General features: G+C 36.2%; 2 protein-coding genes across 2 annotated transcripts; both read left to right on the forward strand.

Moving 5' to 3' along the window:
- The first annotated feature begins 4,451 nt into the window (after positions 1–4,451).
- On the forward strand, positions 4,452–12,063 carry LOC111519838. The gene is made up of 3 exons (XM_023181966.2): positions 4,452–5,658; positions 10,850–11,431; positions 11,497–12,063. The coding sequence occupies exons 1-3, from the start codon at positions 4,802–4,804 to the stop codon at positions 11,714–11,716; spliced, it is 1,659 nt and encodes a 552-aa protein (XP_023037734.1). The 5' UTR covers positions 4,452–4,801; the 3' UTR covers positions 11,717–12,063.
- A 2,244-nt stretch (positions 12,064–14,307) lies between these two features.
- Positions 14,308–16,171, forward strand: LOC6638005 (sensory neuron membrane protein 1). The gene is made up of 7 exons (XM_002061077.2): positions 14,308–14,487; positions 14,544–14,701; positions 14,754–14,895; positions 14,955–15,209; positions 15,270–15,755; positions 15,814–15,992; positions 16,051–16,171. Exons 1-7 carry the CDS (start codon positions 14,308–14,310, stop codon positions 16,169–16,171), a joined length of 1,521 nt encoding a protein of 506 aa, XP_002061113.2.
- Positions 16,172–16,197: the final 26 nt, after the last annotated feature.

Genomic DNA, 16,197 nt, shown 5'->3' on the forward strand with positions numbered 1-16,197 from the left:
ATTTTGTAGCTTCAAGAATAACACCCAAAAACATATTTTAATATTTTTTGAAAATGTTGAAGTTTATAGTTGTATAGGTGAGTTTTAGAACCTAACATTATGTTATTTTCTATGAAAATTCCTAAACTCTTCTTACATTAGATAAAGAGCAAATTTTAACTCTAATCGTTTAAAAACTAAAAATAGAGAAAAAATCTATATTTTCTTTTTAGTTTTAAGATTTATTTCAGTTTAGTTGTTCAGTCAGAAGAGTGGAACTTGTTATAGCAGGGATACCGCATTTTTTTTTTACTGAATTTTTAAATTATTCATTTATATATATACAGTCTGTCAAGAAATAGTTTACACAGTGGGAAAAAGTTAAATTTTTTAACTTTATGTACAATAATAAAGAGTTTTTGTTTAATTGAACTAATTATTTTCAATGCTTAATTGTTTAATATGTATTTTTAGGTCAAATTATAAAAAACAGAAACAAAAACAATAAGTGTGAAACTAAACAAAAACAACAAAAACTTAGATTACCCATATTTGACACTGTCAAGAAACTCTTTACATATTATATAAAACATTCTAAATTTCAAATGTAAAACTAGTTATACATAGTAATTTTGAAAAACTTAATATATAGTATGGTATTTTTAGTATATTTAGTATATTAAAAATTTGGGGGACAACAGTTTACTTACATTAAAACAACGAGTGACTTTTGGGTTTCTACACTGTAAGGCATAATAAATTTTTAGACTAATACATTGTCAGGAAGATACATAATACCATTGCATCCTCTTTCTTCTAAATAAATATAGAAACAAAATATTTCCAAATTTAGTAGATATGTATAAAGTAACAAACTATACGTTTTTTTTTACTCTATGCATAACCAATGGGTTAACAAAGACACGAAAATGTAATGAGCACTTTCCACTCTTTATATACTTACATATCTACATAGCCATGTCGTAATAAACTTTTTTGAAGTTGATCGCTGTAATATATACACGAGCAATTAGATCTTGAATTTTGATATGTTGTAATCCCAAATTCAGCCAAATCTGTGATTTGCACGTTTGCAAGAACTAGATTCGGTAAATTTTGCTTTGTAAATTCAGATCTTACTTACTCATATATAGTTTAGTTTAAGTTTTTGACACGTACCATTCCGTTCATATTTATTAGATTCATACAAAATCTATGGAAATACATATCTTTCTATTTCTCGTTGAATTTGCAGAAAAATTTCAAGTGTGAAACCATGAAATTGAATGATGAAAACATTGGGTAATGCGGGCCTCCAAATCAGTCTCTTGGGAGCTATAAGATATAATATTACGTTATTTTTAATTTTTTACAAATAAACAACGAATATTAAGAAGAAGTTTATGTATTTGAGTATCATTCATATTTCTGACTAACGAGTTTGTATGGAAACAAACAAAGAAATTTAATATTCAACAAAGCTGTTTCCTTCTGTATTAGACAGTCATTTTTTGTTATATGGCATTTGATTTAAATAAATTTAAACTTTGTTTTCATTGAGATGCTACCACAAAAATTAGTTTAATACTGAATGCAATTAAATTAGGAATTTATTTAACTTTGTGTATACGGTTGCCCCAAAAATATTTGCATGAATTCCTATATATTAATCGGATGCATTAGTGATTTGTGTGATCATTCATTAGTTAACGGATAGAAGAAGTGAAGTTCGACCGGAAATAATAGAACTTGTTTTTCAAGGCAACAACAACATGTTGATCATCAATTCTAAAGATCGAACGAACGTTAAGAAAAAGAGAAATGTTTGCGGTTAAGATATATACATGAATGTATGTATGTACAATATGTAATTTGATAAGAGTTGGTCATACAATAACGTGACCACTACAGAATGCACGAGACAGCAATTCAAGCATCTAACCACCACATCCATCAACTTGGCCCTGGCCCTGGCTCTGGCCGGGATGCCCAACATCAACAACAACATGAGCATGAACATCATCCCGATCCCTGATGTGTTGAACGATGGCCGCAGCGAAAAATTGAAATGCATCTAATTGGTAATTATGTATAAGCTGAGCGCGTGCTTGTTTGGAGAAATAACGAAGCAGACAAAAGTAAGAAAAGGGTCCAAAAAACCTTAAAACGAAGGGTCACTCAGAGACAGAGAGAGAGACCCAAAAAGGCTGGAGCCACATGAGTCTCTTGTATTCTGATAGGGATTGGCTGGACTTGGTCAGCCATTGGGCCATAGCGGCTAATTTGCGCATTTGTGTTGTAGCTTATGATTATGCCTAATTTTGGGCCTTACCCTTAGTTTCGTTTCATTGCTGAAAATTGAAATTATATGGTCAGGCCAGACATACAAACAGACATACATATGTATATAAAGAAGGGCAGGATTAGTAATTGTCTAAAATATGTGAATAGAGATGCTTGGACTGCTATATATCTGATTGTGAATAGTTTTCCAAGTAGCATTTAAAATCGTTTTCGTTTAAACAGAATGTAACAGTCTCACTCCATAAAGAGTATGCCACAATGAAATATTCCAGATTTATTTCTATTTCTCTTTTTTTTTGAAATATTAAACGCCTTTGCCCACTGTGTTAGGGTTTTAGGTTCTCCTCGAATTCTTTATTTGTATTTTCTAAACACTTTAGGAATCGGAAAATGAAAAGTCTTCATTTATGGTTGTCCTGCAACATGACAATATATCACCCTCTAAATTATATACATACATAAATTTGGTATGCGTGTGTGCGTGTCTCTGCCTACACACACACACACATCATCATGTTGTACATTGGGATTTGTGGTGTTTCTTCTCTCCACGGTGTTTGTTTGGCTTCATATTTTTAGACTCCAACTAGAAAGGATACATTAACTTTGTTATATGTTTTAGCTGAAAAAGATTTTGATCCATTTTGTACTCGGTCAACTTGGCGTATACTCATCTCATCTTCAAAATCCTTTTTTTTTTTGGGAATGGGTAGCGATATTTTAACTAGACTATAATATTTTCGATAGTGTATATCAAATTCGTTGTAAAATATTTCATTGCTTGCTTTTGAATGACTCTCATTTGTAGGCTAAGAGGCAGGGATGTTGAGTGAAGATACATGCGGGAGCAACCATTTTACTATAAGTTGAGGGAATACTCTCTTGTCTGTATCTGTAGTAAAGTGTGAAAAAAGAGCAATGACTTCAGGAGCGGATCTGTATTAATAAGGCTACATTCATGTTAACCCTATTATATTATTATAGGAAATAAGACAAGGAAAATATTAAAATAGATATCTAACATTTACATAGATCAATTGTTTATTATAATACCTCTAATCTTTCTAACCTTCAACCTTTTTACCTTTTATCTTTATAATCATTCTTATTACTATTATATTGATAGAGAAAAACTTCTATTTCTTAAAACTTTATAAAAATAGTGATGTGGTTTTCTTTTTTACATATTATAAAACAAATTCAAAAAAGGAAATATTATAATATTATATTATTAATTATGTATATCGCTGTGGTTTTAATCCGTACGTTACGGGGAGTCAAATAATTGCTTCAAAAATTACATCAAAAAAATTAATAATACAAAAAATTAAAAACAATCAATTTCTTATTAATGTATAATGAAAATGTATAAATTTTGGGAAGACAATTTTAAAACAATTGGTGAGAAAAAACTTATGAATTTCGTAAATGATCAAACAAAAACTTATTGATTGTCCACTGAAAACTTGCCAAAATCCAAGAAAAATCTATGGTTTTTTAAGATCCAGAAAGATTATTTTTATTTTCTATTTTGATCTAAATACTTCTTTATTGACAAAAATAATTTTAGCTAACATAAATGTTAAATATGTATAAGTAACATTATTCCCTGAATACATATATTAAAATAAAAAAGTTTTGCTTAATTTTGAATTTAAATGCTTAAAGTTAGATTTTAATTATTTTCTTTATGATATTTTACCTTATATTTTCTTTACATGATCTTTATGAATTTTAGAAAAAGTTTATCCATATTGTTAACCCAAAGGTGGATATGTACACACTGTTCTTACATTTTTCAGTCTATTTACCTCTGAGGGAGCACGACCTCTCCTGGTCTGTCAGCCCATTGGAGAGCAATGGCCAAAGGGCGCGCGAGAGAGAGAATCGAAACCCGTCTCTGTGCAAGGGCGAGGGTGAGTGCGAGGGTGTCTTCGATGTGCGAGTGTGTGTGAGAGAGTATTACAGTGACGTCGTCAATGAGATGCATCATCGATGCCAAGTCGGTTGGCCAGAGTCGAGTCATATAGCCACACTACAACAACAGCAATAGCAACAACAATGCACAGACATTAACGACGTCGTTGCCGTCGACATCGTCACGAACTGAGAGAAGAGAAGTTGAAAAACAAGAAGCAGAAGAAGAAGAAGCCGTAAACACAACAAACGCAGCAACAATACAAATCAGTTTTTGGCGGTACGCGTTCGAAGAAGGTTCACAGCCAACGGAGCGGATATTTTTGGTAAAAATTTCGAATACACCCATCAACAGAAAGAAAAAAAAAATAAAACCAAAAAACGGATACAAGACTCGTGCGTAAAGTTGGCGCGTAGAACGTGTTTACCTCTTAGACAGAGTGTAATGTGTTTGTGTGTGTGTGTGTGTGATACTAGGGAAATAAATTAGGCACTTGGTTTAAGTCTGAGAATTCCGCGAAGAATTCAACCAAAGTGAAAGGCCTAAAGTTTTGGATAAGCAATATCTTATTACTGATATCTTGATATCGATATCGACATCATGACGACGACGACGTCGCCAACTCCCATTGTTTTTGAGAACGGCACGATGCTGGGATCGATGAGCCACGACCATCATTCACTGACAAAGCTTCAGTTTCCGGGCAAACAGTCGCCGTTCATCATACCGGAAATCGTAATTAGTTCCAGCCAGAGTAACAATAGCCTCCACCGCAGTCGTTGTGACATACCCGAGGAACCCGAGGCGGAACACACAGCCCTTTTGGATAGCCAGCATCGCGAGCGCGAAGAGGAAGCCGAATTCGAGCAATTTGTGATGAATCGCACCACCTCCGAGAGCAATATACTCGAGTCGAGCATCTACAGTGAACTTCAGTTTCCACCCTCGCTGTGCATTGCTGGACCACAGACAGCTGTGGGAACGCCGCCTCCGCCAACGGCGACGACGGCTCTTAATACCAGCGCCTGTTCACGCACCGATTCCGAGTCCAGGCAGGGCAAGCGCACGCGCCGCAAAGGACATAAAAGCAAAGCCAAATGCAGCAACAATTCATTGGCTGGCGCTGCAGCTGCAACAACTGGTGGAGTCCCTGGTGGAGCACCTGTTGCCTCTGCAGTGGGTGTCGGAGTGGGTACTTATCCACCGCAATATACGACCATTTTTTTGGATCCTCATCATCATCATCATGTTGGCGCAGCTGTGGCCACTAATCCCCCACTGGGCAACACAACATCCCAATTCCTCACTGCCGGCAGTGGCAGCAGTGTGCAAGTCCCTGGCAGTTCCGAGGCGGCAAGCTATTTGCAATATCATCAGTATTATCAGCAACGACCGATGATGAGCAACGTGGGCCAGCAGTTTGGACATGGACATCATCATCTACATCATGCGCGCAGGTAAAACCGCAAGTGCCATAAAATTGACATAAAAACTTTTTAAACGACAGTAGCCGCCGCCGGCGTTCGCTTGGCCATTAAAAATGGCTTCTGTCTGGTTACCAGTTAGCTCCACAATCTCCAGCTCTCGCTGTGTCTGCCCGAAACTGAAAGTTGCCCACTGAGACTTGGCCGCTTCGCAACGCATTTAAAATTATAATTGGCGTGCTCCCTTCCCGGCTCCCGGCGAAAGACAGCCGGCCACTTCTGATGAAAATTGAAGCATTATCATTCAACAAAAATCATGTCATGTTCCATCTTTCGTTTGCTGCTGTCGAAATTGTCTTAGCCTTTGCCCCACTTTACACACAACAGACACACACGCCTATTGTTGTGTGTGTATGTGTGGTGGGCGGGGTGATCCAGGTCGGGCGTAGCCAACAACTTCTTGTCTTGTCTTGTCTTGTGTCTTACATGCTCCTAGATTATCACAAATATTTTTCTTGGAATTTCTAACAAGAGCAAAAACATTTAAATATATAAATTTAGAACATGAAAACATTTTTGATTAATTGTCATACATATTTTATGGGCCATTTTACACAGAATACGTGAATATTCTCATATTTTGTGTAGAATTATTAATATCCAACACAAACTTGAAATGTTAGGTTTAATTTCTTCTTCAGACATATTCTAATCAATGTCAATAATATAGCAAACAAATGATTATATGCTAATTGACAGTCCAGATTGAGAATGCTAACGAGACGTTTCTGATAATCTTGACTACCAAAAACTTATGACTGACCTCAAGTGACTCTTTCTCCCCCTCTCTCCATTCGAAACACTCTATTTTTGATATGATTTCTTTCCCCAACAAAAAAAAAAAGCCAATAAATGACACTTGTCTGTTAATTGAATGCATGTTTGTTGTACCACATGTCAAAATATCAATATCAATTTCGATTTACAACAAACTTTAAAATGGAAAACCATTTTGTTGCCAACGAGCGTTTTTCATAGGAACTATAAATTTTTCATTTGGAAGCGAGGCTTTTGATTCGATGCGCCTAAACAAACTTTAACATTTGGAAGACCAACTTACATATTTGTGTGTGTGTGTTTTGGTACCTAATAAATTGACAATCTGCTTTGATAATGGAAATTGCTATAGAGAGAGAGAGGGACAGAGAGGGGCGAAAAGAGAACTAAGAATCGATACTTTTGTAACGCTTGAGCACCCTTTAGATTGATCAACCGGTTTTCAGTCTTTTAAGCCTCAACAACAACGCATTCTTCGCGCTTGTCATTTGACACCGTCAAGGGTAAAGACGAAAGGAAGCACATCAATAGTCAGTTCGGGTTTCACATAGTTGCTGTGGTTGTGCCGCTTCGTCGGTCAAGGCACTTAACTGGCAGTTGCCTTTGCTTCAATGAGGGCCAGTCATATCCTTAAGCTTGAATGAAAGAAAAAAGTTTTCTACCTTCAGTCAGAAGAGCTGAGAAGTATCTAATAACAACTCGTCAATGGTTTGCTCTAATCTCTGCCACGCACTCAGGGAAGAATGCCACCCTTAACCCCATTTTGCCTTTTTTTTTGGTGGGGTTACCTTGTGGCCATCCTCCCTAGGCTTAAAAATCATATTTTTTTCGAGTAAATTGAATTTATATTACACATATTTATCACCCACACACACACATACACACAGAGAAATATAAATTTAAGTAGATGCGGGCATCCCTGGAGCTCTACGGATTTCCCCCACAAGCAGCTGATAACCTCTGTTCCCCCCACCCACTTCGCGCTTCTCTAGTGTGTATTTAAGGGATGCACTCACTCTTACACTTGGAATATTTCCTGATTTATAGTATAATAATGCATTTTGGTGTCCAGCACCCTCCTTATCGCTGACTGACAGCATTTACCGTTGCTGTATTCTCCGGCACCAAGTCGCATTAAATTTTTCCAATAAAATTACCATGTGAAGAGCAAAAAGGCTAGAGAATCCATTAGTTAAACTCCAAGTTGCGGTCCAATGGCCCCGGTTCGACTTAAGTACGGTCTTAATGTGGGCATTCATTAACAATAGAGTCGAGACTGGAGACTGAGTGGCTCGAGGTTATGATAGTGTACACCGTACAGCTTAGACAACATGGGGCTGATCATCATCATTTTTCTTTTTTCCTCTCGCCACGGCGAGACACGTGAGCAATGACCCACAGAGTGAATACCAGTAGCTCGGGCTTGACTCGAGCTCGACTTTGGGCTTTTGAAAATGGGTGGCAGACCTCATTTCCATTTGGTATTGTTGAAACGCAAGCTGGAGCTGTAAAGAATAGACCTAAATATCATCATTATACACCTAAGCCGATCAGCGAGTTTAAGAACCTTTTCTCCCAACATCTGGCTAGCTACTTACTGTCATGGGCTTTGTGACTGCCAACGACTTACGACATTTACTTAAGACTTTTATTTATAAACGTAATATATTTTTAATAACTTTCTCACAGCGACAGGCAACAGCGGTTAATTTCAAAAAGATATTCCCCCCCTTAAACCCAAAAAACCATTCCCAGTCTCATCTTAATTGTATTCACATTAAAATTATTTTCCTTCTTCCACGTAGTCTTGGGGTTTTTCTATCTCCCCTACCTCTCTCTCAATTTTTATTTGGCACCCAATCACTTTATTCTGCTATTGTCGTTCCTAATTACGCCCCAGCGTTGTGTTGTTTAGTGTCTTATACAGTTGCACAAGCTACGCATGCGCAATGCTAATGTTTGTCTAGAGAATGCCATTAGGGAAGTAATTATGGCTAATGGCTTCAGCTGCGGTTACCGTGGCCCAAAAACTAGGCCAGCAAGTGCTTAATGTGGCGGCAAAGAAAGTCAGCCAGGTTAGTCAACTAAACGGAAGTGGATGCAGCTAGTGCAATCAACTTTTAGTGAGAAAAATTATAATTACAAAATTCATAAATCTAGAATTAAATGATAGTTTGTCCCCATTTCGAAAGTTATGAAAGTTGCGGCATGTAATAAAAAGAGTGAAAACCAAAAAGGTGCCATGAACAAGTAATTACCTGTGGTAGTTATAAATCTTTGACTTCCCAATTACAAGACAAAGTTTTAAATGTTTTTTAAAACACATGTTTAAGTTAAAAGTAATTCTTTCTCTAATGAATTGTATTTAATATTTAAATGCTCTTTAAAGGCCTTCGGCTTTTGAGACTGTATCTCAACTCTGTAGTTACTCTACAATGTTTCTTATTATTACACTTTTTTTCATTGAATTACACTATTTATCATTTTGTTTAATCACTGGATCAAAAAACACTTTGGCTTATCTTAATCTTTACACCATTCTGTTCGTTTGTTCAATTGTCTTGGAATTCCCAAGTGGTTTAAACGTTAGAATTTTGATATGGCCATTAGCTGACTTTTTAGAATTACTTGAATTGTGAAACACTTTAAGCTAAAAACCTTAAATGTAAATTATTTACGAATTCATTATTTATTTTTATTGTCTGCGGACTTGCCGTAATATGCGGTAATCACTGAATAGGTATGTCTTATAAATACTTACATTCAACTCTTATTAACTGACTTTTGTTGAAGAACCTTATTAAAAACTTAATTTGATAATTAAAACAACAACAACAATTGTTTCACTTATACTTGATATAAATACTTATACTTGGCATAAATCGATTCAGAAATCATCTATTGTATCCCATTGTTCATTGAGAGTATCTAATTCTTGGCGTTCTGAAAAACAAATCAAGAGACTGTAAAATATCATTCTTAGAGATATATACTCTTTCCATAATCCACTCTATTACCAATCTTTTGTGTTCTGTATGCCTCGCCTAGACAAAAGATCATAAATTAGATGCCAAGAACAACAGAACAAATGGTGGCATAATTTCCCCTATGCCTACAAAAGTCAATAAAATACATAGTTTTGCATATCTTCTGGCTTAAGAAGTGTCAAATAATTCACTCACTTCCTATTGACAAATGATCTTTTGGTCTAATCTTATAAATACTTTAATTTTCTAAAGATAGCCGTTTCCATTCCCATTGCCAAAAACTTTAAAAACAAAGGGAATATCTATGTATACCTATTTAGATATTCCTCAAGTTGAAAGCCATCTTTAATTTACTTTGGAAAATAGTCGTAATATCTGTGGTTCAGCATCATAATAATTTGTGTCATCATAAAGAATGAGAATAAAATAAAAAAATATATCTTCTAGGAGAACTCGTTCGCTTTGCTGTCTAATGATAGGGCAGCAACTCGCTTGATAAATTCGAAATTGATGAGTCTCCCTCTTCACGCTTCAGACACAATGTGGAGACATTTGTACTGGCTTTTGCGGTGCTTTGATACATTTTCGTTTCTATTTTTTTATTCTTATTATAAGAGAATAGTACCCCATTGCCCGCCTTAATGACAAATTGAAGGCAATTGGGTGTGACGGTTCTCCCTTAGTTGCCCGCAGCTGTTGGCGCCGTAAATAATTTAATTAAATCTCAACAAATTCTTAAACTCACACCTAAAGTTAGTCCCAATTTTTCAAAAAGCTAAAGTTATGCAACATCAGTGAGTAATAATTACGTAGATATATTTTCGTATATCTCAAATTGATAGAGTAGAACTTTTCTACCTGTTGCCATGTCCATTAAAAATACCCTTCGGCCAAGAAATGCAACCCAAATCAAAATGAACTAAAAGAAAGAAGAAACGACAAATAAACAGAAAATCAAAAATGAACAACAGCTGCTAGTTTTTTTTCCTTTTTTCAAATGGGCCACACAAAGCAGACGAAAAATAACTCGGGACTCGATCTTGTTGGGTCCAGGGGTAGGCAGGTGCAATGTGTTCGACATTAGAATTTTCAATTTATGCGGGCCATCAGACAAAAGGCATCGAGAAGACGTTAAAAATTATCAATAGGGAGCATAGACAAAAAAAAACGCATAGGCAGGATAATAAGAAGAGAGAAGTTTTCGAGGCAAGGATAAAGGAAGGAAAAAGGACACATCACATTGATTTCTGGACAGTGATGTAATGTGCGGGGTGAGCAGGTATAAAACCATGTACCTGCTCTGATCACAGATCTAGTTAGATAGCCACACATCAGGGAGTCCAACAAACACACTAAAAACTGAAACTGAAAGATTACTTTTCTTTTATCTTTTGTTACAGAACCCTCTTGGACGTAGCTGTACCGCTGGCCGGCAGCAATGTGGAAACTGGCAGTCATTTGGCCACTGCCAATGTCTCGACGACCCAAGTAGAGCTGAACGGTGGCTACAGTTTCCGCAAATGGTTCGCGCGACCCTCGCTGCCCTTTGTCATTGGCATCTTTGCTCTGGGTGGAGTGGCCTGCACACTGGGCGGAATTGTACTCGGTAGCACTGGATTGATAGAACACTCAACACAATATCTAAGTGCTGCTCTCTTAATGATTGGCATTGGTGTCTCTCTGTTGGTTATATCTGGAGCAATTTGGCGTCTTAGTCTACCCGATGATGTGGACGATTGTCCCTGCTTCCGACGCATGGAAACGTGTCGTAATTGCAATAGTCCTCACTGTAGCAATCGCCTACTGCCGGGCAGTTATCTCTATCCCGAGTTCCAGCATCGCCCGCCGCCTCCTTCGTATCTCACATCCTTGAATGAGTATGCCTTTGTATATCATCCTAGCACACATCAGACAACTGCAGCTTATACAGCAGTTAGGATGAACACTCCTCCGCCACTCTATCGATCCACCTATTCGCTAAAGTAAGTAATTACTCTGACCTTCTTGTAAACAGTTTTCTAACAATAGTTTTCTCTTCGCCTTGCAGTACCTCAGCCATAAATGGTGCATCGCCTGGTCTCACATTGCCGCGTACAAGTGAACAACCAGCAGATGAACAGGCAGCCATCCTTTTAACTCGGGAAGCCATTAGTCAGACGTCATTTAAGGAAATCGAGATCGATGAGATTGCCGAAGATCCGACGGCTATTCCTCTTAGAAGGGAACCCGAAATTCAAACACTTTACAAGGAAGCGGAGCTCGATTGAGACAAGTCACACATATCGCCCCAATCGACGAGTCTTGTAGTTTAATAAGCTATACAACTTAGTTATTTATTGTCTGACTGATTTACAAATGTACATATATCCTATCTATCTACTATATCAATACTATATCGGGGTGTGGAACTTTTTCGAAAACTGTACAAAAACTAAAATTTTGTAAACATTTACACAGTCATTTCTCATGTGCACCTGTCGTACTCAAAATGTATATTAATCTTTTTATTGCAGCAAATGATCAACATTTGGTCTTAATATTATGTAGATCATATTCTAAATGCCAAATTTATGACTAAATAAAATTACAACAATTATGTGATTAAGTGGTTAAATATTGAGTTTGTGTTTTTTTCTATTATTTAAGCCACTTAGAGCTAAAATGGCTAAAGTTTTATGCCGAATCGAATCAATTTGTTATCTCGATCCGGAGGCAAACATTTAAAAAATGTATTTCCTGTTTAGGCAAATCTTAGCTTACACTTAACTTGGCCCATTCAGCACAATTTAAATGAATTTTTCACAATTTAACGTAAATAATGTTATGTAGTATTTTGAGAGTACTTTCAATAGGAAAAAAAATGAGAGACTCCGGCTTTTGTGTTTTCAGATGAAAGCTACTGACGCGATTTAAAAACGACATGGCTTTAGACATCATTTTTAATAATTGGAAAACTTGGCAAGTTGTGTCAGATATTTGTGTTTTGAATACTTTAAAAAGTAATTGACATTTTTTGGAAATAAGACTTATAGTTTTTATAAATTTGCTTTGTCCTTTCTTTGAATTGGACTTTTCAGGTTCATATAATAAAGAGATATCTATGTGATGGAAATTACTAACTTAAAGGCGGAATTTGGGAAAATAGAGATCATGAACTTGAAAGTTGGTTAATATTTTAACAAACTAGCCCATAAAACGTACAAAGTGCATGAGACATATAAACTTAAATTGGCTTACAATTATTAATTACCTATTCAACTTTCGTTCACTGATTTTCTACCCAAAAATATCGAATTTTAACACTTTTAATTAATATATAATAATGGTTAATCTTTTCGTGGAATTTCCCATATTTACAAGACAATGGATCACTATGAATGGACTTAAATGTTCCCATATTATAATAATTAACTTGGAGAATTCAAAGTAATTTAAAAATCAACCTCGTTGAGACTGGAAATCATTCATAAAATGGTAGAAATAGTTTATGGTGTTTGTACTTGTCAAAGATTTGAAGATGTTCTGTATTATATATATTATTTATTATCACAAGCAAATTACATCAGAGTTACAAAACTAAAATTCACAAACTGGAACCGGTTCATATCGTTTCTTGGAGAGATTGCTAAGTGGTTTTGAACTCGGCTAAAATTTACTCCAGGTACCTACAATAGCAAATAAAATACTTTCTTTAGCACAAATCAATTCGGTTCATTTTTCTTTTACACCAAATGAAACCGAACATAATAACGAATAGCCTTAAAAGGTCTTCCTAATTTTTGGCTAATCATTTACAATACTATTAACTGATTGGTTATATGTAGTATAAGATCAATTTATCTTTCCTAAAAGACCATAAACGGAACGAAAGCAAAACCTGAATCATAAACTGTAACGAGCCATACCAGTTTCAGGAGTTGATTAATTGAAAGCCAAATAGAGTCATGAGTAAATATTTATTTTATTTCTATAAATAAATCAGCAGAAGGGTTTTTATTTAATTTTCAAACCGTTTTAGTTAAACTTATTGGTCAGTAACCTTGCAATCACTTAAACTTTTTAAATTTAAATTTTGATAACATATATGTACATATACATAAGTATGTATATGGAATACATTATTTCAGTAGAGCTCGACGAACAGGGCCGGACTTGCAGATCTTAAGGCCCCAGGACAGTGCTGGGAGACTTTGCTGGGCACGAAAGTAAAAAAAACCATTTGGAATTTCTAATCTTATTGCTTTTTGTTGTAACAAAAATTTTCAGTTTCCCAAAGTCGTTTTTATATTGTAGAATCCTTATTTCTGTCAACCTTACATTAACAAACTTTTAAATCACTTTTTTTTCAATTTGTAACTATATTACAATTGTACAATTTTTGGAACATATTTTTGGAACCTATTTCAAAATGATTTCTTTTCTAATTATCCATTTTTTATACTTGTATCATGTTTTGCAACCTCACTAATCTCGAGTATAAGACAATTAGCCAAGACACAAACCACAATAACCAAAAGCTCACCTGTTGCTTATAAATTTGAGACAAATTGTTCATTTCATTTGTTTCTACAATATTTACTTTTATATGCGCTTTATAATAACCTAATTAATTAATTAATTGTCATCCTATTTTAACTATTTGATCCCTTGACATATATTTACATTTTAAGGTGGTTATGTGGTAATGATACATTTTAAATGAAATTTATAGTAATTATTTTGCTAACATTTCATTAAATCACTCTGAAAATATGGGTCTAGGGCATGTTTATTAGTCTCGTTCGTAATACTCACTTATTGGCCTATTAAATTTTAATTAAAGTTCAAATTCCAATGTGACCCATAAATGTGGCACGCCATGGAGAGAAAGGACTTCTATAAATGTGAACTGTTTAACGATAAGGGTCTCAATAGCCATCGAGCAGTTCAGGTTGTCATGTATTTAAAACTTATAATTGGGTTCTTTCTGGTGCTGCTGCAGGGCGCACTTATTGGATTTTTAGGCTTTCCAAAGGCCTTCGATGGGCTACTTCGTAAGGTGAGTAGAGTCGGGAAACAAATATTCCATTTTTTGAGTGAGTTTTTCTTGCCTAGAAAATAAATTTAAAACCAGGCACACCATCACGTGTTGTTTGGGAGAAACTGCCATTTCCCATGACCTACAAAGTTTATGTTTTCAATGTGACCAATGAGCATGAGATAGGTCAAGGAGCTAAGCCCAAAGTGGCAGAAATAGGACCCTTTGTCTTTGAGTAAGTTCCGAAAGAGCGATTAGCTATTTCTACATAACTTTGGCTTTTGCAGAGAATGGAAGGATAAGTATAATATTGAGGATATAGAAGATGAGGATGCTGTCAGCTTCAATATGCGTAATACATTTATATTTCGTCCGGATCTGGGACTTGATGGGGAACAACTAATAACTATGCCCCACCCCTTGCTACAGGTGAATTTAATTATCTAATTGTTAGTCAGAGTACATTACTTATCATGTTTATTGTACAGTTTATGGCCATCACTACTTTACACAACTTCCCCGAAAATCTTCCTGGCCTGGCTATGGGGCTAGATCTCTTGTTTAAACCGCAAAGCGCTTTCGTGACTTCATCCTTCATGGATCTTTTCTACCGGGGCATTGATGTTAACTGTGCGGACGAGCATCCTGCAGTCCAAGCCATTTGCGGCAACTTTCAAAAAGGACTTGTGCCAGGAGCAATTCCTGTAAATGCCACCCACTACAAATTCTCACTTCTGGGATCGGTAAGTGCACTCTATGAGCTTTACAAGATGTAGGCTAAAAGTAATTGTTTTTTTTTCCAGACCAATCACACAAATGCTGGCAGGTTCAAGGTATCTCGAGGAAAGTCCAAAAGTTTTACACTCGGTCAGGTATTGACTTTTAATGGCCAGGATAGACTTAACGTTTGGCCAAATTCAAGCACGGGTAGCTGCAATCAATTGAGTGGCACAGACGGCACCATCTTTGCTCCATCCAAGCGTCTTTATAAGAATCTTTGGAGCTTCTCTGCAGCACTCTGCTGTTCTGTCAGTTTCCGTCTAAGTGGTCGCACGATCTACAATCATCTTCCAGCTTTGCGTTACGATCTGGATTTCAGAGAGCCTAATATCTGTTGTAAATCCTCTAAAAACTGGATTAGTGGTACTGTGGACCTTGAGAGATGCACTGGCACACCCATGTTGGCGTCTCTACCGCATTTCCTCAAGAGTGACTTGCCGCCAGACAGATTGGTGGACGGATTAATGCCCAACACTGAGAGTCATTCGAGTGGAATGGTTTTTGAGCAGGTTTTGTAGTGAAATTTTCAAATCAATTTACAAATTTTAGACGAAACTTTTTATTTAGATATCTGGCACAGTGTTGGCAGTCCACAATCGTCTGCAGTTCAGTCTACAAGTTGAGCCAGTTCCTCAAGTTTCCGTCATGTCCAAGCTGAGGGCTCAAGTCATGCCTTTGTTTTGGATTGAGGAGTCTTTAGAGTTGAATGAAATGTTTGCCAAAAGCTTGTACAAACAGATATTCTTGTAGGTTCCATGTAATTTCTAGTTGACCTTAATCATTTATTCCTCCCTTCCTTATTAGACCCATGAGCATCAACAATATATACCGCTGGATCTCGATTGTGATTGGTGGCTTGGGCCTGGCAGTCGGCATCTTTCTCATGTATAGGCAACAAACTGCCCAGAGAGTAGGTGCAAATTGAATTTTCACACAATTTTGTAATATTTT

Source organism: Drosophila willistoni (genome assembly GCF_018902025.1).
Source record: "Drosophila willistoni isolate 14030-0811.24 chromosome 2L unlocalized genomic scaffold, UCI_dwil_1.1 Seg72.1, whole genome shotgun sequence".
Lineage (NCBI taxonomy): Eukaryota > Metazoa > Arthropoda > Insecta > Diptera > Drosophilidae > Drosophila > Drosophila willistoni.

What these genes read in the sequence shown, in the direction of transcription:
- LOC6638005 (XM_002061077.2), top strand. Translation starts at nt 14,308, where the DNA reads ATGGAGAGAAAGGACTTCTATAAATGTGAACTGTTTAACGATAAGGGT. An exon ending in TCGATGGGCTACTTCGTAAG is followed by an intron (nt 14,488 to 14,543) that starts GTGAGTAGAGTC and finishes TTTCTTGCCTAG; the next exon opens with AAAATAAATTTAAAACCAGG. An exon ending in TGCCCCACCCCTTGCTACAG is followed by an intron (nt 14,896 to 14,954) that starts GTGAATTTAATT and finishes TTTATTGTACAG; the next exon opens with TTTATGGCCATCACTACTTT.
- LOC111519838 (XM_023181966.2), top strand. Translation starts at nt 4,802, where the DNA reads ATGACGACGACGACGTCGCCAACTCCCATTGTTTTTGAGAACGGCACG. An exon ending in CATCTACATCATGCGCGCAG is followed by an intron (nt 5,659 to 10,849) that starts GTAAAACCGCAA and finishes CTTTTGTTACAG; the next exon opens with AACCCTCTTGGACGTAGCTG. An exon ending in CGATCCACCTATTCGCTAAA is followed by an intron (nt 11,432 to 11,496) that starts GTAAGTAATTAC and finishes TTCGCCTTGCAG; the next exon opens with TACCTCAGCCATAAATGGTG.